Source organism: Notolepis coatsorum, assembly GCF_963971535.1.
Source record: "Notolepis coatsorum genome assembly, chromosome: 17".
Taxonomy (NCBI): domain Eukaryota; kingdom Metazoa; phylum Chordata; class Actinopteri; order Aulopiformes; family Paralepididae; genus Notolepis; species Notolepis coatsorum.
In genome coordinates this window covers 35,407,016-35,434,169 of record NC_140181.1, presented here as the reverse complement: position 1 = coordinate 35,434,169, position 27,154 = coordinate 35,407,016, and the positions used below count along the sequence as shown (strand labels likewise).

Below are 27,154 nucleotides of genomic sequence, written 5' to 3'. Positions count from 1 at the left end.
GTTTTCTGCAGACGCAGTAGACTGGAGATTTAGACACCTTCAAGCCTGCCTTTCTCGCTCCACCTCCCCCTCCTCCTCCACCCTCTCCACCTCCTTCCACCTCTCCTCCTGCTCCTCTTTCTCCCTCTTCCACTGGGGCAGGGTCTCCATCAGGCACCTCCATCTACTCAGACAGACAGACAGACCAATAGAAATACAAAAGAAGCATAGAACACTTATGACAAAAGATTATATCTAGAAATATATAAGTAGGTTATACATTTTAGACAATGTTAGAAAAATAAATTATTTTAGTTAGTAAGAAGAAGAAGAAGAAGAAGAAGAAGAAGAAGAAGAAGAAGAAGAAGAAGAAGAAGAAGAAGAAGAAGAAGAATTCTTATTCTTAAATGCAATGCAGAGAATAAGAAAAGGGGTAAAAGCAATGCAGGTAGCCTAATAACAATACAAATATTGATTCAAACTGTTTAAAACATGAGTCTTCCCCGTTAGACGGTCAAATCAGATAACAGCCAAGCATTGTTTGAGAGGGAATTATTAAAACTAACATCAGCAACAAAAAGCAAGGAAACTAATGGCAAACTAATGGCATAAAACATTATGCATTCGTGTGAAGAATTCAATATAAAAGTTGTGTCCAACGCGGAAATTCTGAAAAAGACTGGTGGAAATCTTAAAATAACAATTGAAAGAAATCACACCCAACTTTAATCCAACGTTTTTGCTATTGTATAATTGAGTACAATTATCATGCTCCTATCAACATGTCAGTGAAAATCCCTTTAAAAGCCCATTACATTATCATCATCATCAGTGAAGAGAATTGTGATAGCTATAGTTATATAGCTAAATATGTATCCTCCTGCTCAACTGAAACAAACAAAAATCTCCAACATTTGATCTTTAAAAAAATATTATCAATGACACTTTGCAACTGGAACAGCATACATATACTTTGAAGAATAAGGAGGATGCCTTTCTTAGAACTTCTCCTCCTGCTCCTCATGGACCTCTGACTATCCACTAACCTCAGTGTGATGTGCATTGATTACTTGTATTTATTTTATTTGTATTTATTCATCTTCTTACGTTTACTGTTACTATTAATACCTCAACATACTATAATTGTATGTGTATGTTTGTACAATGATTGTTTAAAGGAAACAACCAATAAAAAGATTATTGAAGAAAAGAAAAAAGCTCATTATCAGAGATAGTTGCATATTAACGGGAGATAATGTGTCTTCGTTGACTGCAGGATGTAAACAAACAGCATTAATGAACTGATGCTAGTTCACTGTGATGCTGAAAGCAGAAAAAAGACACCAGTTATTACTGCTTTACTCACCAGGATAATAGTCACAGGTGTGTTTTATGGAGAGAAAACAACACAAGAAAACAAGCGATGATGGCGGTGATTATTTCCCCCAACGCATCTCGAATAAGTCTTGATACTATTAGTATCTACATTTTCTTTTTATTTGATCAAAATCTGCAGAAAATGCTTGTTTCCGCTGGTCTTCTTGTTCTCCTCCTACAAAACAATCATCTTAGTGGTTACTCTCGCTCTACCGCCGCCTAGTGCATGGAGTAAGTATATCATGAATTAATGACTAAATCAATTATATATTATCCACATTATGCCTTTGTGTGATGTCTGTGAGTTGATGTGTAGCTAATTAGACTACATAACATTTGATTTGATTTAATTTAATAAAATTGTAATTAAACATTTATTTCAACTTGTGAGACACTGTGGTTAGGTTACCCTCATTTACAGCGATGACAAGCTTACAAAACAAAAGCACAATTATCAGTAGATTCATACATATAAACACAACAAATAAGAATAAACAATAGAAATCAGCTAAGACAGTTACAAGTTGACACACAGATCATTTTTTTAAATGCAGCAAAAAAAGAAAGAACCTCAGTTGGAGGGTATTCCAGTTGTAGGAACTGGACGCATCAAAGGAAAAAGCAGTCCAGAGCAAACTCCAGGAACCTAAGAAACTCCAGGAACCTAAGAAACTTGAGGAACCCTAAGATTCATTGTTGTTATAATTATTATCTTTTAACTTTATTTCTTTTTATTTTTTATTGTGCCCTGACTGCATATTATAAATACATATTATAGAAAAGGATTTTTATTCTCTAGTTCATTGGTTCTCAAAGTGGGGTTTCAGGGGGTAAATGGGAAGTAGCACTATACAACCAGAACTAACACTATATAAGGACTAACACTAGACAACAAGGACTAACAATATACAACAACTCAACAAGGACCACCAACACTAGACAACAATGACCAACACTAGACAACAAGGTATAACACTAGACAACAGGTAAATATGACTGAGCTCTTGATACAAGGACTAACACTGGACAACAAGTAAATATGAGTTTGTATTTGTGGCTGCTGTGTTTTGTGGCTAAAATTGTTTGCTTACGTTGGTGTATGTGTGTAAAAGTAACTAACTCAGGAGTAAAACAGAGTTGTATTCCGGTTTACAGGGTTAACAATGTACCAAACTGTTTTCCATATACAGATCAACCTCTTCAAAAATGTATATGAATATATACCCCACATTGATATGGCCAAAAATATTCCTGAACTCTCCTCTGCTTTTGTCTTCCCTCCTCCCCTTTCATTTCGATACAAACATTGGCTTTTACTTTGAAAGGGTCACTGCTTCACGCTTATTGGTTAGTTTAACGTTGTTACGTAATCGCCATGCGACGGCCACTTCCCAGAGCAGTCAGTAGCAGCAGTATGCACCGTTGTGAAATAATTAACTATACGTAATTTATTGGCGCCTTTCTCGGTTCATTTTCTTATTTTATAACATGTTTTGTATCACCGGAGAGTTTAAAATGCACACATTTTGAACTGGAAATGACTGTCGTTCTGCGGAATCGGTAAAGGTAATGGATCAGAAGAACAGTTGCTGACTGGCTGAAGATGATGAAGATTATGTCTGCTCCGCCAGGAACAACACCTGTAGAAGAGAAGGTGCAGCAGTATGAAACCTTCATCAGCGATGTCCTGAAGAAAGACTTAAAGTAAGTAAGGTTTTCTGAGCAACATGCTATCAGGAAGCCGTGGGATCCGTTGTTATTTCAGCAGCAGAACTCGTATTTAAAGTTTATTTGATTTGTTTGACGATTGTAACCACATACGTAACGTAAAATAACGTTAGGCATAATCAGATATAATGATTTAGCATGTCACCTTTTAAGGCAAACACAATTTCCATAACAATATCTCATATCCACTGGCTAGTAGAGCAGGCTTGATCATGTTTAGCTGTGTGTTGACAGGAGTGTCCTGGAGCAGAGAGACAGCGTGTATGAGAAGATCTCTCAGTATCTACAGCTGAAGAACACCATCCAGAGCCTGCAGGTACTCTCTCCTCCTTTATCTATCACCCACACACAAAACAAATGGTTTTTGTCAAGTCACTGTGATGAAAGGCTCCTCGATGATACATGCCAACATTATGGGAAATGCGCTTTCCTCTCTTTGTGTTCAATAGAAAGCTATCTGGCTGCAAGCTAGCCTAGTTTAGCACAAGTGAATGGTGAACCATTCATTTGTGCTAAGCTAGGCTAGCTAGATTAAACCTGAATATATGGTCTTAATGGCTCAACTAAACCTGAATGGATGGTCTTAACAGCTAAACTAAACCTGAATGGATGGTCTTAACAGCTGATGTAGATGGTCTTTGTGTGTGTTGTGTCTCTAGGAGTCTGGGTCTAAGGAACTGAGAACAGAAGTCGACCTTGGTTGCAACTTCTATGTCCAGGCTCATGTGTAAGTACCTGTAACACCATATCTAATACCTGTAACACCATATCTAATACCTGTAACACCATATCTAATACCTAATAATTAATTGTTCATCTAAATAATTATTGTTAATCTAATACTGAAATACCAGAATGTTGTTCATCTAAGTTCTCTGCATGGCTTAACATAGTTAACAGGATTCTGTACCAAATCATTTATTCAGGAAGGTAATTCGTTTCAACGTTCATGTTAAATCTTCTGGAGAGGTCAAAGGCCAGGAATTACTATGTTGTGACAAGGAGATAGCCGTGGCTCCTTAAACAGTCTTACAACAATATCTTAAATAAACATAAAGAATATTCCAAATGTCTGATCGCGATTTCCAGTATTGATGTCCATCTGGTCCCGGACATAATTTGGCACAATTTATGGATTGAGTGTGCCAGATGCGTTTCGAAGTGGTCGGATGAAGCGATTTACTTGGCTCCGTCTAAATTCTGCTCCCCGGAGGGATTTAAATGTAACACAGGGTCTGGAACAGGGTTTCAAAGGGTGGGCGATACTGCCACCTAGCAGGATCTGGCCGGTACTGCACTTTTGGCACTTAGTATGGCTTTCAGCGGTAACATATAGGTCTGTGAGTGTAATATTGATATTAACCCTTTATCTGCCAGGGATTATTCTGATCTTAATCCCCTATCTGCCAGCGCTGTAAGTCTATGGGGATGTTCCCCTTCTTTGCAGGGCTATAACTTTTTAAATTGTATTGCTAAATTGACATTACTATGGCCCATTCAACGTCAAGTATCTATCGTTTAGGATGTAGCAACATTCTACTTTTTCATTCACATATTCATACTAAAATACGGTCTAAGGCCCCGTTTAGACGGAAACGCTAGCAGGTGAATCCGCAAAAATATTTTTTCGGATGTGCCTTTCGTTTATACGGAAACAGCGTTTTTCCGGGGTGAAACCGCAAAAAAGTGAGACTACCTTCCAGGGTGGAATTTCCTAGAAACGCAAAACCTTTGCGCTCTCGTCTAAACTGTCAAACCGTATAAATCTGTTAAAACGATGACGAAAGGGTTGTCACGGCTCTGGTCGCGCGTACTGCTTACGTCACAGGTAGCAGGTAAGCGCCAGTAGCCGAGACGTAAACAAAGCAAGTATGTCTGACTATATACCAACGGAGATCACTTGAAGGCTACATTGGCAGTACTTTTAAATACACAAGAATCTGTCCCGCGGCTATCACAACTATTATGACTGGACCCACTGTCTGTGAGTGACTCTGCTTTGGTCCAATCACATTCCCCACCCACACTCTGCGAATCAGAGGCAGAATAGGGCGGGTCTTCACAGCACGTCATGTGACATATGCGCCAATCGTGTGACAGCGGGGCTCCGTTGTCTCGAGTTGTCACAGCGTCGTCTGCACGGAGAATTCCACCCCAAAACGCTCGTCTAAACGCAAAATTAAAAGTGAAACCGCAAGACGACTTTTGCGGTTTCTGTTCACAAAACGCTCGTCTAAACGTAGCCTAAAGTATAAATATGTTTTTATCGTTTTCTGCAGCATTCTGCAGAACGTGATTCATAGCCCTAAATACATATATTACATCATCAAATGTAGTTTGATACCGATTGACGTCATATTAAAACTTTCAATTGTGCAAGGTCCTAAGCGGCATGCTTCATCATCTGCTGGTGACCAGAGGGGGGGGGGGGGGGGGGGGGGGTTTATAAGTCGGTGGCCGACGTTAAATCATTTATGTAGTATGGGCGATATTTATATCAGAGCAGATTATACGTTTAAATATAATCAAACACGCTGAAACTCACCTCAGCTTCCTCGTAGCGTTGGGCGATCAGCGTAGAGCAGAAAGTTCTCTATTATGGGATGTTGATATATGCTATCCATTTCCAGGTTGTATAATAATATATACGTCCAAATCATGTTGTTTATCGAGTTATTTGCAACCGATCGATGTCCAGTGTATCAAGATGGAGTCCCGCTAACGATAGCGAGTGCCCGGACGAAATATGGATGAGCACCACTTCCGGCGCGTCACTTCCTGTTTGGGCGATCGGCCACCAGATGGCGCTCTTGAACCGTTGGAGAGTTGAGAGGAGATCAACAGGGGATCTCAAGACTCTGTGGGTAAAATATGATTGCCATCACAGATTTTTGAAATATTGATCTCAAAGACGCCTTACGGCGTCATTGGCAGATTACGCATGGCGGAGAATGACGTGGGAACACGTCATTGGCGAATAAAGGGTTAAAATCGGAAAACTATCCAAAAACGTAATATTACGTGTTTGGCGCCCAACTGTTGTCGAGCAAACACGTAATAATACGTGGCCGGCGCCCAATGAGTTAAGGGATGGTTTGGTCCTCAGTTGCAACATCTTGCTCTCTTTGGGGATGGTTTGGTCCTCAGTTGCAACATCTTGCTCGTTGGGGATGGTTTGGTCCTCAGTTGCAGAATCTTGCTCTCTTTGGGGATGGTTTGGTCCTCAGTTGCAACATCTTGCTCGTTGGGCATGGTTTGGTCCTCAGTTGCAGAATCTTGCTCTCTTTGGGGATGGGTTGATCCTCTGCTGCAACATCTTGCTCTCTTTGGAGATGGGTTGATCCTCTGCTGCAACATCTTGCTCTCTTTGGGGATGGTTTGGTCCTCTGCTGCAACATCTTGCTCTCTTTGGGGATGGTTTGATCCTCTGATGCAACATCTTGCTCTCTTTGGGGATGGTTTGGTCATCTGCTGCAACATCTTGCTCTCTTTAGTTTGGTTTGGTCCTCAGCTGAAACATCTTCCATTATTCTTTGGGAACCAACTTTTAAAAAGTTATTGTGCATAGGGATGCTCCGATCACGTTTTTTGCCACAGATCACCGATCGTCTATGAGCCATATCGGCCGATACCGATCGTTTTTGGTTTTATAATATATATATATTTTTTTATATATACTTTAAAAATCTTTTTATAAAATATATTTATTATATAATTATACTTGTAGTTGTATTATCTGCGAGACATCGCCACCATGCAACAAGTCAAAATGCTCGCTATCTGCAAACAGCTCCACTGTCTGTGTGTATACTCTGCTTTGGTCAAATCACATTCAGCATTGCCATCTTCGCAGTGTTGTTATGAAGCATGATAGCTAATTAGCCAATGTTCAGCTGCAAAAACGAATAATGTCAATTATGTTATAATACATTGATATCAGGAGCTATCTGTAGCTACTGCTAGCCGGCTAGATGACATTAGACAATGCATCATGTATTAAAATAAAGTGAACTATTTAGTTTACTGGGTCATTTCGTTAAAACAGTGAGCTAACGTGAGCTAACGTTAGCTACCTAGCTAACGGAGGTCTCATGCTGGCCGATCGATCGGCACGGGGTAGGCCTGCCACGATAACACATTTTGCTGGGCGATTAATTGCCCCCGAAAATATCGCGATAAGCGATATTATTGCGACCGGTTAGAGAATTTTTTTGAGAAATTTATTTCCCAAAACTTTTATTTTGAAGCCCACCGCTCCGTCTTTTCCGGTGTTTAAGACTTTTATTTTGAAGCCCACCGACCGGACCGGAAGTATTGTTGTGATTATCCTAGCCGACAACTTGTCTCGTCCGGTTGTGTTTTTTAGTTTTAACGTTAGCTACTAACGTTAGATGCAGCTACTACAGGCAATCAACGATGAGGAGGAAGCGTCAAAGCAGTATATAATAGAATAGCTGTGGTGCGTAGGCACTGCAGCACGACTCGAAAACGACGTGTTATAATAAATTAATTCATGTTTAACTTGTCCCCGTCTCCAGTCCTTTGACTAGCCCCACCCGTTCATTGTAAACAATGATGCATGTAATTGTATTAACGTTATTCTGTGTTATTCTAACGTTACACTACAAATAACGCTACTTGGTTAAAAGGAGCAACACTATTGAGAAATGTAGTTAAGCTATATGTGGCGTTGCTATAGGCGAGCTCCCGTGCTGTGCTCTGTAGTAAGGCCAGCGGCCCGCCTCCCAACACGGACAGTGACTGACAAGGGGCACTGGTTCCGCCTCATTAAAACAAACGCGCAAATAGCAATTAATCGCGCCCGTCAAAATCATTGCATTAATTTTAATTATCGCGGCAATTAATCGATTTATTGCTTATCGCGGCAGGCCTAGCACGGGGCATCCCTATCAGTCTTAAACTGAAATGTGCATTTGTTGATATCAGGAGCTATCAGTAGCTAGCCAGTTATACAATGCATCATGTATTAACACTTTCTCCGCCAGGCTTATGTACATCATTATACCATCCTCTGCCAGCTCTATTTGTCTATGGAGAAGTTCCCCTTCTTTGCAGGGCTATAACTTTTTAAATTGTATTGCTAAATTGACATTACTATGGCCCATTCAACGTCTATTATCTATCGTTCAGGATGTAGGAACGTTATACTTTTTCATTCACATATTCATACTAAAATACGGTCTAAAGTATAAATATGTTTTTATCGTTTTCTGCAGCATTCTGCAGAACGTGATTTATAGCCCTAAATGCATTATATTGATCAACTACAGTTTGATAGTGATCGGCGCGAGATAAAAAAATTCAAATGGACATGCTTCTAGAAGTTACTACTTATCATCTGATGTTGACCGGATGGGGGGGGGGTCGTTTATAATTCCGTGGCCAACGTTAGATGATTCATCGTGTGGGTGATATGATCATTAGAGCAGTTTGTATCGAACACGGTAAAAAAAAAACGCTGAAACTCACCGCAGCTTCCTCGTAGCGTTGGGCGATGAGCGTGGAGCAAAAATATTGCTATTATGGGATGTTGAAATATGCGATCCATCTCCAGGTTGTATAATAGTAGTTCAAATCATGTTGTTTATCGAGTTATTGGTAACGGATCACTATCCATTGTGTCGCGCTCGAGTCCTGGGACCTATAGCGAGTGATCGGACCGAATTTGGATGAGCACCAGTTTCGGTTTCCGGTTTGGGCGATCCGCCGATCGGCCACCAGATGGCGCTCTTGAACCGTTGGAGAGTTGAGAGGGGATCAACAGTAGATCTCAAGTCTCCGGGGGAGAAATATGATTGCGATCACAGATTTTTTAAATATTGATCTCAATGACGTGTTACGGCGTCATTGGCAGAATGAGCATGGCGAGCAATGACGAGTTTAGGCGTCCTTGGTGGAGAAAGTGTTAAACTAAAGTGAATAGTTGACTGTGTAGTTTTGTTTAAACAGTAACGTTAGCTAGGTAGCTAACGTTAGCTCACGAGCGATAGCTAGTTAGCCAATGCTAGCCAGCACTTGCGAAAACGAATGCCAAACTGATGATATCAGACGTTGATATCAGGAGCTATCAGTAGCTAGATAACATTAGACAACGCCTCATGTATTAAACAAAAGTGATAGATGACTGGGCCATTTTGTTTAATGCTTGTTATGTTGAAAGAGGAGCTCTGAGCTGCTTATCCACTCGACTCTTGCCGTAAGAAGGGTTTGTTGCCATGACATGGGTCTGGGAGGGGGAGGAGGAGGGGCAAGACGTGCAGCAGCTTAGTGGCTGTGGGAGAAGAGCGAGTGAGAACTCCGCAGAGAATTGGATGATGTTTTCCGTGTCATAGATCGGTTTTCACGATCGGCGAAAATAAAGCATTATCGGAATTCACCGATCTCATATTTATACTGAATATCGGCCGATACCGATCGCTGGCCGATCGATCGGGGCATCCCTAATTGTGCACCATGCAGTCTGTTGTGCTGATAAATCTACAGAGCTGTCTTTGTGTTTTCAGGGAGGACTCCTTGACGATCTTTGTGGCGGTGGGGTATGGCTTCTTTGTGGAGATGACCTACGCTGAGGCCCTGAAGTTCATAGACAAGAAGAGCAGCCAGCTCACAGCGTGAGGAACAACTAACAGTTAATTTCAGCTCACAGCGTGAGCAACAACTAACAGTTAATTTCAGCTCACAGTGTGAGGAACAACTAACAGTTCATTTCAGCTCACAGGCGTGAGGAACAACTAACAGTTCATTTCAGCTCACAGTGTGAGGAACAACTAACAGTTCATTTCAGCTCACAGTGTGAGGAACAACTAACAGTTCATTTCAGCTCACAGCGTGAGGAACAACTAACGGTTCATTTCAGCTCACAGTGTGAGGAACAACTAACAGTTCGTTTCAGCTCACAGTGTGAGGAACAACTAACAGTTCATTTCAGCTCACAGTGTGAGGAACAACTAACAGTTCATTTCAGCTCACAGGCGTGAGGAACAACTAACAGTTCATTTCAGCTCACGGCGTGAGGAACAACTAACAGTTCATTTCAGCTCACAGTGTGAGGAACAACTAACAGTTCATTTCAGCTCACAGTGTGAGGAACAACTAACAGTTAATTTCAGCTCACAGCGTGAGGAACAACTAACAGTTAATTTCAGCTCACAGCGTGAGGAACAACTAACAGTTCATTTCAGCTCACAGCGTGAGGAACAACTAACAGTTAATTTCAGCTCACAGTGTGAGGAACAACTAACCGTTCATTTCAGCTCACAGCGTGAGGAACAACTAACAGTTATTTTCAGCTCACAGTGTGAGGAACAACTAACAGTTCATTTCAGCTCACAGCGTGAGGAACAACTAACAGTTCATTTCAGCTCACAGTGTGAGGAACAACTAACAGTTCATTTCAGCTCACAGGCGTGAGGAACAACTAACAGTTCATCTCACCTCACAGAGTGAGGAACAACTAACAGTTCATTTCAGCTCACAGCGTGAGCTTCTAGGTTTAGTAGGTGTTTGTTCGGTATTGCTGGAGACATGGTGGTGGGTATCTGACTAGGCTGCTAGTCCCCCTGCCAATGACACTGTTTATCATCTTGATCAGCTTCAGAATCTGTTTATTCTGAAATTACGTTACCCATCAATAGAATTTGGCTTGGTGCATGGTGCTTGATGATGCTTGGTGCTTTGCTCACACAGAGATGGAAAAGATTATCTTTTTATATGACAGAGTAATATAAAATCACCTATATAAAAAGAAACTAAACTGAGAATAAAAAATATTTAACAAGTGGAAGTATATACAAAGGATCTTGGTATTGATCGGTATCAGCTACATTAAGCCAGATCTAATTCTGATTAATGGAAAGCTCTGATGTAGGCTTTTTAAATGTTTATTATTTAAGCAGAACTATTCAAATACCAAGCATATCTTACCTACATTTTTACTAACTTTAATATACTTGAAGTGTTCAGTATTATCTAGGAAAATACAAATATCAGATTGGGACAATATTAAATGACTCGGATCAGGATTGCGAGCAACACTCAACTTAAATCAGGACATCCCTAGTTGGAGGTATTGTGTAAATGAAGGTCAAAAATAAAAGCTGAGAGTGCTTACCGGAGATATTCTATCATTTATTAGGAAATAATCAACTAATTGACCAACAACGTCTGGGTCGACTAAGACCAAACCAACTGAATGTTCAATTTATGGACTATGAGGGGCAGCCCTAGTCCTGAGTATGGACTATGAGGGGCAGCCCTAGTCCTGAGTATGGACTATGAGGGGCAGCCCTAGATGATAGCAACCATACAGCTACTGTAATAATCAAATTGAGTATTGATGATTTGAGGGGTTGATATATATTTTGAATACGGCCTACTACAATGTGTTGCTGATGTTTATCTCTGCATTATTCTAACATTCACTGCCAGAGGGCAGTGCAACAATGCTTAGTTCCTATTATCATGGTTTATAATATTGAGGGTTTTCTCTGGCGTCTGGTGGTGAGGTCACTAGTGGGGTGGGTTATTGCATTAAGAGTCTTCTGTGTTTTAATGAGGGTCATCCTGAAGTCCTACTGACGAGCAGGGACACTGGTAATGGAGGTCTTTCACAGAATGTATAGAATCCTCCATGTTGGAAAACATAATTGCTGCTATGTACGAAACAACGGTCGCCATGTGTTGATATGTGAGAAATATATCAACAAAATGTGATGACCCGGTGCTTATTAGTGGATCTTGTAAACAAGTCACAGTAGAACGGTAATATCATGCTTTTCCTGCGTTTTACCTGATCTAGTTGGCAGTGCTTACAAGGCCTCTATGGCAGTGGTCGTTTTTTTTTACCGTCCTTTTTAACTCATTGACCACTACGCTTAACACTTTGAGTGCCAGCCACAAGAAATCTTGTTAGTTCATGCCATGCGTTGAGTGCCAATGACGAGAAATCTTGTTGTTTAATCGTTATTTCTTTTATTAGCGATTTCCTTCATTTTTCATCAATCTAGCCTCACGTTACCATTGGGACTGTATCTGGCCTCGAACAGGGAAAATACCGCCCCCTATCGTCTCCCGGATGGTAATGCACGCGTTGGAATGGACTCAATGAAAATGTATGCGAAAAGAAAAATCCGGAATCCACATTTTACTTTTCAGGCATGTAACCCGAGCCGATCGGACTCATTGTGGTCCCTCAGAACAGCGTGGATTATGTGTTTCGAGTACCCAGCGTTGGATCAATAAACGCGATCGATATTTGGAATGGCGATCAGGAATTGGAATAATCTTTTTGGAGAACATATGATCTGTGGTAAGGAATCTATTTTTACCAGTCTTGGGGTAATCAGAGTTTTTTTTCACATTATATCTCAACGTGTCCCCTATATATATGTGTGTGTGTGTGTGCTGATCAGGAAATAGATTATTGATTTTTCAGCCCGCTTCTCTAGCATGCATAAGTACACATATATACTATCGATAATCTAGCGTTTATTTGAAAACGATTCATAAATAGGCAGAAAAATTACAACGTGTTTTGTGTATTCCACTAAAGGGCGATTCCTGCAGAATCTGGACATTTTCAAAAAGGAGCGTTTTTCAAAATGGTATAAATGGAAATGTACCGATGAAAAAACTATCCGTTTCGTACATGTTGACTGCAAGCAAGTCATTGATAAGCGACGGGCGTATTAGACACATAGCCATAATTTAAGATATAGTTTATGCGTTTGCAAATGTGCTCGCCCTCTCATTGACTTAAGCTCTGGCACTCAAGCGCTAAATCGTGCGCCCCCTGCTGGCACTCAAAGTGTTAAGTGCGCGAGAGGGCGCTAGAGCGCCACTGCTTTAATCAATGGGAGGACTGGGAGATTTGCGAGTGCTTAAAATATATCTTAAATTATGGCTATGGGTCTAATACACTCGTCGATTATCAGTGAGTTGCTTAGGTTTAGGTTAGGGTTAGGTTTACTTTATTTGTTCAAGGGGGACAGTGTACATTAATAAAACATTTTACAGATGTAAATGCAGCCAATTTTAGCCAAAAGGCTAATTTCCATTGGCAGTCCCCCTGCCAGAATGTACAGGCTAAAATCCTGTGTAAAAAAAAAGGGTTAGCAATAAAAACAGAATAAAATCAAGATAAATAACATTAGAATAAAAACACAACAAAAGCACATAGACATAGTAGGGATACAGGTCACAATACAGTCATGGACACAAGGACAGAGCACATCATGACATATTAAGAGACCCAGACATAGACAGACGCACCATATCCACACACACACATACACACACAGACACCTCAGTGTTGACAGTTCTGGTTTTCAATTAGCCATTCCCTAACCCTGCACTTGAATGAATGGTATGATGTGGATACTCTAATTGTTTGAGGAATTGAGTTCCATTGGTGGGATGCTCTGTATGAGAAGACGGCCTGGCCAAATAATTTTTTTTTAAAGGGATTGTACAGTCCCCCCTTGCCGCACCTCTAGTGTTCCTGGTTGAGGCAGACTTGAGGTTGATGAAACCGGACAAAGGAGGAGTGAGCCAATCCACACTTTATTTTAAAAACTAGGCAGACGTTTTGATATAGAGTCAGGTTTTCCCAACTGAGTAGATTATATTTTTTTAGAATGTGACAATGATGGTACCTGAATGGTTTCTTGTCTAGAATTTGTATTGCTTGTTTGTATAGTGATTTGAAGTGGTTTCAGAATGGTGGAATGTGAATTGGACCAGGTTATCAAACAGTATGTGATGTGGGAAAGAACCATTGAATGAAAATATAGCTTTGCAGCCTCGGTTGAAAGGAAGTTTCTTATGTACCTGAAGTTTGATAGGCTGAACTTTACCTTATTGCAGACTTTTTTTTATGTGATTTTTGAAGCTAAGGTTTGGGTCTATGTGTAATCCTAAGTATTTATATTCTGATACTACCTGTAATTTCTGACCGGAGATGAAGATATCCTGCTCTGCAACTTCTCTGTGGCCCTTGGAGAAGAACATACAGACAGTCTTAGAGACATTCAATTGTAAACGGCTGTTCTTAAGCCAGGATGTGACATTCACCATGACATTAGACAATTTTGTTGCAACCTCTTCTGTGGTTTTACCGTGTGTAAAGATCACTGTATCATCAGCATACATCAGTACATCACATTGGCCACACACAGAAGGCAAATTGTTAATGTACATGCTGAACAGGATTGGACCCAAGACAGAGCCCTGCGGGACACCAGTTGACAGACAGATGGCAGTAGATTTATGATCAATTTTGCAGTCAACATGTACAAAACGGATTGTTTTTTCATCGGTACATTTCCGTTTTATACCGTTTTGAATACGAAGACGCGATAATAGCCATTTAGTGGAATACACAAAACACGTAATTTCGGCTGATTATCGAATCTTCCTGAAATCAATGCTAGATCATCCTTATTGTCCTTCCTCGTGCATACATGAAATGGCCCTCGTAGCGCGTATACTTGTGATTGGCGCTGAATGAGTTAAAGGTACTATAGATTCTAAATATTTATGTAGAGTAATCATTAAAAAAACATCCACAGAGCTTTTAGAAAGGTGTGGAATAAAAGTATTGCTTTTCCCCCAAAAAAAACACATTGATTAATGAATTTATCATTTAAGAAATGTTGGCGGGTCCAAAATGAATGTTGTTGAATGCATGTATCCCATTCCCCTCCCTACTTCCCATTTCCCCCACATGGAATGCACCTCATTGGATACATTACATGCTGGTGCTCTAGTGTGACATCTAGTGGCTGAATGTTATCTATAGCACTAATTTTATGTTGTGTGTTTTGCATTCCTTCTGTGTATTTCACTGATCTTCTTACTTTTTTCTTATTTACTTTTACTAAAGATTCTTCTGATGTTTGTTAGGTTCATTAATGTTTGTAAGGTTCATTGATGTTTGTACAGTACATTGATGTTTGTAAAGTTCATTGATGTTTGTTAGGTTCATTGGTGTTTGTACAGTACATTGATGTTTGTAAAGTTAATTGATGTTTGTAAGGTTCATTGATGTTTGTAAAGTACATTGATCTTCGTAAAGTGCATTGGTTTTGCAGCTTTGTATGAAACATGGTATATAAAGAAAGTTTAATTGATTGATCCTAAAATGTATTCTCTCTCTGCTTCAGCTATACTGAGGTGTTGACCAAAGATTCTGCCAAGATCAACGCCAACATCCGCATGGTTCTAGAGGTGAGTTTATCTCTACATGGTTCTAGAGATGAGTTTATCTCTACATGATTCTAGAGATGAGTTTATCCCTACATGATTCTAGAGATGAGTTTATCTCTACATGGTTCTATAGATGAGTTTATCTCTGGTTCTAGGGGTGAGTTTAGCTCAACATGGTTTTAGAGGTGAGTTTATCTCTACATGGTTCTAGAGGCGAGTATTTTTACATGGTTCTAGAGGTGAGTTTAGTTCTACATGGTTCTAGAGGCGAGTTTATTTCTACATGTGACTTGTTTACAAGATCCAAGTCATACAAATAATAAGACACCAATTCTCTACATTTTTGTACAGTATTTCTTGTATAGCAACCGTCTAATTGGTTGGCTGTCTTCTTCTCTTCTTCAGGGTCTGATAGAACTCCAGGGGCTAAGTGACCTCCCAGAGGAGATGAGCAGGACAGACCTGATGTAGGTCACAAACTACATGTTGGAATCGGCCCCAGGGGAGATCGTGAACAAAATGTTTGAACCAGGCCCCAGGGGAGGAGGTGACCCAGACCTGCTCTAATAAACACATGTTGGAACCAGGCCCAATAAGAAGTGACAGACACACATGTTGGAATCTCTGTGTGCATGTATGTCTGTCCTTTGCATATCTCGAGAACCGTTTATCCAATCAGTTTCATACTGTGGAGGGGTCAGGTGTCGAAGTTGGTGCCATTTGGCTATATTGTGCTATAAAAACGAAGGTTTTGGCCTCTACCCTTTGAACCGTTCATCCGATCAGTTTAGGACTGATTATCAACAGTGAGACAGTGGTGTATCAAGTCTAGTTATTCTTACATCATACAGTATTTCATATACTATTCTATTGAGACGTGGAATGTTTATGGAACTGTCTGTTCAATGTCTTGTCATGTCTGTTGCCTGATGTCCAACTACATCAGGTGTTTCTACTGCAGTTTGTCGAGCTGAATGTCGAGGCTGTCTACTCTACCTGCAGACCAGCTCAGGTTGGCTGTGAACACAACCAGAAGAAAAGTGTAGCCAACCATGTTTCTTTAAGCACAGTAGAAACGATAACGGTTGACGAAAACATCATAGTTTTCACATATCTTCTTTTGAACACTATTATGCATTTTTTAAACAATGTGTGAATAAAACTAAAGATTAGAGAAGTTCAGTGGCTGGCTCATCTATTCTTTTCTTGTGAAGGATGCTCCGTCACTGTGGATGCGGTTGCCATAGAAACTGCATGGTGAATAGAGGTAGCGGCGTAAAAGAGCCGAGCGAACTCTTAAAATAGCCTCCCGACTGCCTCACGCCCACAGCACATGCTCAGTCATGTGCTACCAGGAGATCTCAATCTGGAGACTATAAATCACTCGACACAAAATTTCAATAATTCATATTTAAATAATAATTGAATGTAATCCTATGTCCTAATTGATTGAACTGGAAGTGAGGAAACTCCAAATCGATTATATATATATATATTATATATTATTATATATTATATATATATATATATATATAATGTATAGAAAACAAATTAATATTCATTGTGACTAAAGCAATTTTCTGAAAGCAGTTTCTCTAGACTTCTCTTGGCAGAGCCTGAGATGTGTCCAGCGACAGCAACCCCTCCCACCATCCCCGCTCAACTCTAACCCATACGTCAGACCAAAACAATTTTTTTTAAACAAAGTACAATACCAAGAGGCCTTTCTGCCTAGAGGTGAGACGTTTGACGGCATTCCGGATCATGCCTTTAAGTTTAGTTTGAATCAAATTAAATTATTATTTTACCTAATAAGTACTAATAATCCTTCAGCAGTAGTATTGGTAAGAGTTTTCATTGCAGGACTTTTTCTTTGCCCAGACTACCCCTTCCACTTTTACTCAAGGGTACAAGTACACAAGTCCTTTACTTATCAGAAGTAAACATATACATTCTATATGAGGTGTATCATGTATGATAATTAACATTGTACCTGTATTATGAGAACCACATGGGTCTTCTCACCCCCTGCTGTGACTATAGCCAGTAGTCACGTCATTATAGTGACGTTTCTCCTCCTGGCTCTGTGTCAGAGCAGCTAGTCGAGGACTGAAGGATTTTCACACAGGAAGCAAACCACAAAAAACACAGACCAAAGACTTTATTTGGAATTGTAGGCGGATTTCGGAAGCTGAAGTTTGTTGATATGTGATACCGATATTTACAAGACACTTTTTGATGCCAGTTTGGGACTTTTTCGGCTCACCAGTAAACTCTTAATGACATTCAGTGTGTTTGTGGGACTGACGCACTACTAGCCGCAGAAGGTGGGGGTGTTAAAGCAGATAATTGGTTAGCATGCTGCTAGGATAACACAAGCAGGGGCTAGCTGGTTAGCATGCTGCTAGGCTAACACAAGCAGGGGCTAGCTGGTTAGCATGCTGCTAGGCTAACACAAGCAGTGAGCTAGCTGGTTAGCATGCTGCTAGGCTAACACAAGCAGGGGCCAGCTGGTTAGCATGCTGCTAGGCTAACACAAGCAGTGAGCTAGCTGGTTAGCATGCTGCTAGGCTAACACAAGCAGTGAGCTAGCTGGTTAGCATGCTGGTAGGCTAACACAAGCAGTGAGCTAGCTAGTTAGCATGCTGATAGGCTAACACAAGCAGGGGCTAGCTGGTTAGCATGCTGCTAGGCTTACACAAGCAGGGGCTAGCTGGTTAGCATGCTGCTAGGCTAACACAAATGGGGAAGCAGCGTTAGCTGTGTTTCGATAACACGTAAGAGTTCATCTGCTACGAAAGTTGATGTCTGGCTGCTCAAGTCTTTCAGGACTTAACAAAAAGCCAAACAACGAGGGGAACTTTAAACCCACACACACTTGTCACTAACTGTTAGCTAACGTTAACTAGCCATAGCATTAGCAGCTACAAGCTAACGTCAACCAACTAACTCGCTGTTGCCACAGAACGAAAACCCCATATCTCCAATTTCGGATATTCTTTCAAATCGAAATTAATATTGGTCCTTTTTATGCAGATTAAATTTCATGGCCATACTGACCCACGTTAACACACAAACCCCCGCTGTGTTTCAAAACTCGTACTAAATTCATACTAGAATAAAAAAAAAACACACCTTTTGGTTTATTTATTTGTTTGTGCAGATAAGGGGTTTTGCAGGTTGACTGCACATGAAGGTTTTTTTTTGTATTGAATCCTTCCTGTGTTCTCCATGGAGGTAGAGATGTCAGCTGGGTTACATAACCAGAAGCAGTCCGTCCTCAACCTGCTGACAGCTCACAACATTCCCCACGTTACAAATATGGATATGTGACTGTCAAAGGACCAGGGGAAACAACAACAACACTCGATCGAAGATGGATTCCAACCCAATTATAAACGGTGAGTCTATAAATAAACAGATTATCGTGGTTTTAGATAGTACTGTACATCCGATGCAAATGCTCTCGCACACCATGGCCAATGTCACGTGTCTGTTTACATGCGTCCTGTGTTGTGGTAGAGATATTTGGAGTTGTGTGTGTTGGGTTTTCATATATAGTCACTTTAGATTAGATTCTGGTTGAACATTTCCTAGTGTTTTGCAAGCGAGGGTATCGGTGAATGTGGTATGCGAGCAGCGTGTCGCAACAGGTGCTCTTGAATCATTTTATTTTGCCACTGCAATTGCTGTTGAGGTATTCATGCAGGTTCAGCCACTAGGCACAAACCCAAAGTACTACAGTGATTTTCCTCAGATTTCACACAGGGTCCACAGGGTGCAGGTATTGATTGATTGAAAACTTTATTAACAGATTGCAGAATGGGTACATACAATACACTACAGTACAGCTCAATACACACAATTGTTAAGGGGATGCAGACCAGAGAAAGACTTTCGTCTTGTTTACATCAGGGTCCCCCATTTTCAATTGATAATGAATTGGTTGATTATTACTTACAAGCTGGATGTATGCATGCAGATTAGTCTCCACTCCACAAGTAGACTAGTCAATATATGTTGAATACTGAGAACACAGGCTGTAGTGAACATGTAGGTTAACATGTATGCTGTAGTGAACACATAGGCTATAGTGATCACATAAGCTATAGTGAACAAGTAGGTTAACAATTGTAGGCTTAGGCTATAGTGAACACATAGGTTAACAACACGTAAGCTATAGTGAACACATGTAGGCTATAGTGAACACATGTAGGCTATAGTGAACACAGGCTGTAGTGAACACATTGGCTATAGTGTCTGATCACAGGTTATAGAGAACTTGTAGAACTTGTATGGAACATGTAGGTTAACATGTAGGCTGTAGTGAACAGGGTATTGTTTGATTGATTGAAAATTGTATTAACAGATTGCAGAATTCTCTTTTCTTTTCTTTTAAACCTACTTTTTCTGCGGATGGTTTTGTGAATAAATCTCCATTATGCTTCAATTAATGTGTGTTTATTGTATAGCAATAAGGTTGGATGAATTCGGCAATTGTATAAAGATGTAAGCATTCTCAATTTTCTCAAACACGTAGGTTAACATGTAGGCTGTAGTGAACACGTAGGTTAACATGTAGGCTGTTGTGAACACATAGGCCAGTGGTGGCCAACCAGTCAGAGACTAAAAGAGCCACAAAAATGACTGTGGTACCAGAAAAGAGCCACACCATATTTACCAGCATTTCTCAACCTTTTTTTCAGTCACGGCACCCTTCATAAGCACTTAAAATCCCAAGGCACCCCAGTCTAAAATAAGAAGAAAAACGTTATTGTCATTAAAGTGAATTTATTTAAATAAAATTGATTAAAAACAGTTGTACATCTGACACCATCTTTTTCAGTTAGTCATTTTCTGGAGACAAGATTTCAACATCAGTGATGCATTTCTTGAGTTCATGAGTTCATAAATATCTCGTCACATCCCGGCGTAAAGCGGATGAATTAGATGCAAGGAAATAACACCATGAAAGCGTTGTAGTCCTAAGACAGAGGACACCCAGGGCTTTCAATCGACATCTGAATTTCATAAAACTACATTACCCAGCTCACACCAGCCTCTGTGAAAGCTGCTGAAAATATTCTTAGCGAAAAATTCTGATGTTATTTTTGTGATTATATCTCACGGGTCGAACCAACCTGAACGTTATTGCCATAAAATACAATGTAGATTGTTTTTTTTACATTTCTGTGAATGTCTAGAGAAAAAAGGCATGGTGTTATTCACAGTCAAAGATGAAAAAAAAATATTATAATAATAATTGATATTCTCCTTTGGTTCATTACAATTTACTCAAGCCTAGTAACGGACACAATATATCTGACACTGGGAATACATTCCCTGAGATCCTTAGATGTCCCTAGATACCAAGAACATGCAAATGGACCTTGTAGAAGTGGAGCAATCTTCCATTTACTTAGGTATGTACTTTCGCTGTCTCTGCTTGCTTGGCAAATGAACGGAACATGTGGATCAGCTAGCTTTTCAAGCTATTTAACTTGTGCTGGCGAAGTTCAGTATCTTTTGGGTCGTCCTGGTCAATGTTAGCATGTGTTGTGGAACTTGTGGCGCTGGAGATTTGAAGCTTTGAAATGACCCATTTGTCGTAAAAAAACATGACCCGCGCAAAGTAAATGATTTTCATTTATTTTGTTACCAAGGTGATTTTCTACTGTATATGATTGGTTTGAAGTGGTTCTCTCGTGACCCTGAGATATATATATATATATATATTAGGGGTGGGAATCGCCAGAGACCTCACGATACGATACTATCGCGATACTTGCGTCACGATACGATATTATCGCGATACGCTGAGTATTGCGAAATCTTTAATTTTTTTTTAGCAAATTTCATTTATTACCTTTTTTCAACTGCAAAGTAAAACTGTCAACATGTTTTATCTAATAAAATTCAGTCTGTTCATCTCACTTCAATAATTTTTATTGCAGAACATGGTATTTTCTCAAGCAGACAGATGTAAACACTGTAATCTGTGTTGCATGTACCTGACGAACTGAACTGTTTGTATTACAGTCATTGTAGGCGCCGTAATGGAGGTCTCTTTATTGTGATTCAGTATTCTATTTGTGTTGTATTATTAGTTGTACTGTCACTTTAGGTGGTGGGCGTGGCGCTAATGGGAGTGTTTTATGGAATTTCATTCACCTTTTCACGTCTGACAGGTCTCGGTGTTTGACAGTTCACAGAGGTTGATAGTTCACGGAGAGAGGGGGTGAGAGCTAGGAGAGCATATTTTCTTTTGACCGCAATAACGCAAAGTGCAAATCGTATTTTGTTTGTCTCATGATGAAGCGAAAGAATAAAAGCCTCAAAAGTATTTCCTGGACGTGGAACGGAGTTATTTCACGTTGCGCGTCAATTGTTTGAACTCCTCCACTCAGCCCCTCGGCACTACCTGTCTATGACAGTCTACTGCCGCAACAGTCATATTCCAACTTAACTGAATGCACATGTGTGTGTGTGCACTACTGTACTATTACAGGTATTGAAATGAACAATGCAACTTCCTTATACAGATTTTTATTATTTTCTATTTTTTTATGAATAATTAAATATCGATACTTGGTGTCCCTGTATCGATACAGTATCGCCACGCAAAGTATCGCGATACTACTACGTATCGATTTTTTCCCCCACCCCTAATATATATATGACCCTTCCAGAAGCTTTGTGGTCCGGCTTTGAACTTTCCATATTAATGTGTCTCCATAAATCCATTTAGTTAGATCCAGCACTGAATGTATCTTGTGATTTTCTTTTCTTTTTAATTTCGACGACAACTGACTATTTCCTGGTTGACGACTTGACTTGAATCCGGACGTGATGTCACACGAATGCCAGGCTCACTCAGCCAATAGACAATTCGTTTTATTAGAAGAGCTGCAAGCTAACGCTCTTTTCAATGGATGTTGGAGCTGCACATTGACGGTTAAAGAGCCGCGGGTTGGCCACCCATGACGAGATGGGAATCGAGAACCGATTCCTGGAATCGCATGCCTCCGTGACTATCGATTCCTCTTATCGATGCCATGTTTTTTTCGACAGTTGCGCATTTTAAAACAATAACGTTAACGCCACACATGCAGCCATAGCGGACTATTTGATTCCTTGACTAGGAAAACCTAAAGGGCTCGAAATTGCGACTGTTTTTGGTTGCATATGCTCCCGAAATGCTCCCGCTGTTTCTATGTGCAGTTAAAAGTGAAAGTGCTTTGCATCCTAGTCATTCATTTACGTGTAAACTAACGTTAGCGGCTAGCTAGCTAAATAGCCATGCTGCTCATGATGACAGAGAGAGACAGAGAGAGATCACTGAGTTGGCACGGGTGGGGGCTCTCGGGGAGGGAGCCGTCTCTCTCTCTGTGTGTGTGTGTGTGTGTCTGTGCGCGACATCAGAGGAGGTAGAAGCCTCGGAATTTCGGTAGGTGAATTGCTTTCCTAGATGTCATGTTACTTATGTGTCAGTTATGTTTTTACTATAAAACCTTTATTTTGGCGTGAGTTAATCGATTACTCTTAGCTATGATAAAAATCGATCTTAAATTTTTATGGATTTTTTTTTTATTTGTACATATTTGTTTCACATGTATGTGTACGATTATAACTGTTTGTTGATTTCCTTAAACATATACGTGAATGAACAAAATTAAGTTTAAAAAAGATTTTTTTTTTTTTTTTTTTTTTTTACCATTTACGAGTAATACACGATCACTTGAGTATAGCATGCGATCAATCGATCTGGATTTATCTTTAAAATGCCCATCCCTAGTAGGTTATTGATAATGAATTCTCTTTTGCAATAACGACCTGTTGAATGCAACTACAGTTCAATAGATTATATTAGTTTAACACATTCAGCGGCAGAGGTCGCTGTGGGCCGTATGGCCGTGTGTGCCAGTGCTTTAATGAATGGGGATACATGCCGGTGTATGCAGTGCTAAAACTAGGGCTGACCTTCGATTTTTCTTTTGGAATTCGAAGCTTCGGGGCCGAGATTCGATTTTAATTCGAAGCTTAAAAAAAAAGAAAATAAAAACTTCTTTTTATTATATTTTTTATTTGAATTTCTTTTATGCTGTGGGACTTGTACAGCACTTTGTTCAACTTTGTCAGTGCTGTAAAGTTTAAACCTTTTTAAATGTTAGAAAAACTAAACACTTTGCTTCCATGAAATATTGTAAGCCGTCATTTGAGGCTTTATAAAAGCAGCACAATGAACACAAATCTGTCAGTGCCGAGGCCGACCTCATCTTAAATAACAAACGGCATTGCTTGTTGTAATTAACAAAGAGAGGCAGAGTTGATTTTGCAAAAAAAAAATATATATATATTTTTTACATAATCGAATTTTATTTTCATATTCGAAACCCATGCCCATCGAACGAAGCTTCGAAGTATTTAAGACAGCCCTAGCTAAAACTATTAAATATCATAGCTATGGATATAAAACTATTGCCCATTTGACATTGAGTATCTATCGTTCAATTTGTGAAAATTCCCGTTTTATACCGTGGTGAATATGAGTATGGTTTTAGAGCGGTTTAGGGTAATTCCTGGGAGGCTAGTAATAGGCCGCAACGCATATTATACTTAATCCATTGGCATTTCGTCCCTATACACGCTACAATAAAAAATTCAAATGCATATGATCGGTATATTATGTTCCATCATGAATGCATGAAAGGGGGGGGGTAGTTTCTAGGGGTGTAACGGTACGCGGTCGCGGATACGTACTGTACCGCGTCAATGTGGTCCTCCGGTACAGTACGGGCTGTGCACCGTACGATTGCAACGGTGTGGAACCTTTTTTTGCAGAACTTAAATCCCCCTGGCCCAACGTAATTTATCAACAACACTGCGGTCTGCTGTGAGCATGATAAAACAAACGTGTGTTTAACTTAACCGACCGTGAATTAAAGTGTCAATGCTGTTTGTCATTTTAACAGCAGATACTTTCTTAAATGCCATCCTCCCGACAGAGCGGTGTTGACGGGGAGCTCTGATGGATTCGCTTGGTGGTGTTATTAGCATTTAACAGCTAACCGAATTACGTTCGTCACCAACACCGGGAGACAGGATTCGCCTGTTCGAATCCAGCTCCCGGCGTTGCTATCAGCTTGGCTGGCCTCTCACACTGATACAATTGGCTGTATCAGGGGGTGGGAAAGCTGAAGGGTGGGTCCTGGGCGTTGTGGACAGCGACCCCTACAGTTCGGTCGGGGCGCCTGCTCAGCGAGGGTTGGAACTGAGGAGAGATAGTGTGGCCTCCCACACGCTACACTCTCCCCTGTGAGAACCTGCGCGGCCAGGTTGGCCTGCCCCAGGCTGCACATGCGTCGGAGGAAAGCATGTGACAGTCTCCGGTCTCCCGGACCAACAGTAGGGGAAAGTACGCAACAACCAGGAAGGGTGGGATCGGAGAAAAATCGGGAAAAAGGAGGGGAAGAAAGATATATAAAAAAAAAAAAAAAAAAAACAGCTAACCGAAAGCTAGCATTAACTAATGTTAAAGGTTTAGCCATAACGTTACCTTGGCTAAAGTTGGGGCTATTCATAATCCAGCAATAATGGCTGCAGATCTGCAAGCAAAGTACAGCAAGTTGGCAAAGGAGTATTCCAACGTAAATCACATTTTCACCAGTAAAGTTAGTCTTTCCATCTCTCGGTAGCTCATGCTAGCTAACCTAGCTCACGTTAGAGTCGTCACTGAACCACCTCGCATACACAATTAATGACATGTTGCGGACAGAAATATCGGTGACAATGTTTAGCTTTTAGTGCCAAATGATAAGAGTCTGAGGCGGAGTCTCAAAAGAGAATGTTGAATATTTATTGTGCAAAAATCACAACTGATCCTCTGTGCTACTTCAACGGAGCCTTGTAGACTGAGTAGGGTATATCTGCAGAGCCACTGGGTAGCGAGTGCAACACAGTGTAATGTCCGTGTGTGGATCATTGGAGTAGGGTATATCTGCAGTGCTGCAGCCCCATACCCCATAGATTTGTATTAGTATCATTAATCAATCAACTGTTGTTGAATAAATACCATTACTTTCTAGTTATTACTAAAAAACAGTATATATAAAACAGTAGCTGTATAAAAAAAAAAGTATAATTTATATATTTTTTAAAATCTTATTTTTTTTTATTTATGCACTGGTATCGCCCCCCCCCCCCCCCCCCCCCCACTGTACCGGAAAAATACCGAACCGTGACTTCAAAACCGAGGTACGTACCGAACCGTGGATTTTGTGTACCGTTACACCCCTAGTAGTTTCTGATTAATTGATTGTCAATAACAGCATTCGTTAGCCATAGATCAGCGTATGCTGTTGTACTATGAAAACAAAGCACAATCAAGCTGAAATTTACGTTAGATTGCTCTTACCTGTGGCCGATGAGATTCCAAAAATAATATTCCAATTATTTGATTGCCATCTGCTAGATCGTATGTCCATTTGGGTCACGACATAACCCACCACTAGGCTTGGGCGGTATGACGGTATTAAGGTATACCGGGGTATTTAGAGATACCGACGGTATTGATTCAATACCGTCCGTCACCGTCAAAATCACAGATGCGCTTCAGTTTCTATAACAGTGAAACAGAGTTTTGAGTGTAGTGCACACACTGAGTGTAGTGCACACTAGGGCTGACCTTCAAAGCTTTTTTTGGCAATCGAAGCTTCGGGGGCCGAGCTTCGATTTTAATTCGAAGCTTCGAGATGAAAAAAAAAATTAGATTTTATTTATTTTTTTATCTTATGTTGTGGGACTTGTACAGCACTTTCATAAACTTTGTTGTTTTTAAATGTGCTCTATAAATAAAGTGGGTTGGATTAATTAATTAAGTAGCCCCTTTCGTGACTGAGCCAACAAGGTTTCACTCGGCTGTGTGATTTAATTCAAGGTGGATCGCTGTTGTCGTTTGAACAACTTCAGATTTCATGGGAACTACCAATCCCCCAAATCAAGAATGTTTAAGATGAATGAAGTAAGATTTTGATTATTTGAAATATGGCCTGTGTAGACTAAACTATGCACAGAATTATGTCAGTCTACAAGGTCCGGATTCTACATGGTCCGGCAATGTAGACCTTGTAGACTCCACTACAGACCAATTATCAGTGAATGTTCATGCATTTTTAAGAAGGGCAACTTCCACAAAAAAACAAAGAACTCACCAAAACATCTCAGTAGCACCTTATCTAAATTTTATTTCCTATTTTGTTTATTCATCCCAGTATCTTTCTTTCTTATGTGTGGAATTCTACAAGGCATGATGTAGGTGTATATGTATTTGAGGATGATATCCTTCAAACAGGCAATAGTGATATAATTTGGGCAGTGCTGAGCTGGGTTACTTTCCTCCAGTGTATTTGTCCCCCGGCCCCACCCAATGGCCCCATGCGCGCACACACACACGCACACGCACACACACATTTAGTCATTTAGCTGACGCTTTTATCCAAAGCGACTTACAAGTTCTGTACGACAAGACAGCAAGAAGGGTACAACTCTATCAGCTGAGTAACAATGTTTATCAAAGTGTTGCGTGTTACAGTGTAGGTTAGTTTATGAGGAAAAGTGCATGACAGTAAGGTTAGTCACGGTTAGATTTTTTATTTTTTTTAATCATTTCAGATAATGGTTAAAGAAGTGAGTCTTTAGTCGACGGCGAAAGATTGGACGGGATTCGGCTGTCCTAACTGGGATGGGTAGTTCACACACACGCACGCACGCACGCACACGCACACACACACACACACAAATCGAAGTTTTTTAATGTTCGAAGCTTGTGCCATCGAACGAAGCTTCG

The 27,154-nt window shown here is 40.3% G+C and overlaps 2 protein-coding genes across 2 annotated transcripts in view; both read left to right on the top strand.

The window, feature by feature from the left end:
• The first annotated feature begins 2,752 nt into the window (after window positions 1-2,752).
• On the top strand, window positions 2,753-16,478 carry uxt (ubiquitously-expressed, prefoldin-like chaperone). Its single transcript, XM_084333806.1, has 6 exons — window positions 2,753-3,060; window positions 3,319-3,400; window positions 3,744-3,811; window positions 9,609-9,716; window positions 15,267-15,330; window positions 15,715-16,478. The coding sequence occupies exons 1-6, from the start codon at window positions 2,960-2,962 to the stop codon at window positions 15,778-15,780; spliced, it is 489 nt and encodes a 162-aa protein (XP_084189932.1). The 5' UTR covers window positions 2,753-2,959; the 3' UTR covers window positions 15,781-16,478.
• A 2,136-nt stretch (window positions 16,479-18,614) lies between these two features.
• Window positions 18,615-27,154, top strand: part of elk1 (ETS transcription factor ELK1) — a 76,131-nt gene continuing 67,591 nt past the window's right edge. The window contains exon 1 of the mRNA XM_084333413.1: window positions 18,615-18,710. Coding sequence (XP_084189539.1) covers window positions 18,686-18,710 — 25 coding nt within the window. The 5' untranslated portion in view covers window positions 18,615-18,685. The remainder of the gene's footprint in view (window positions 18,711-27,154) is intronic.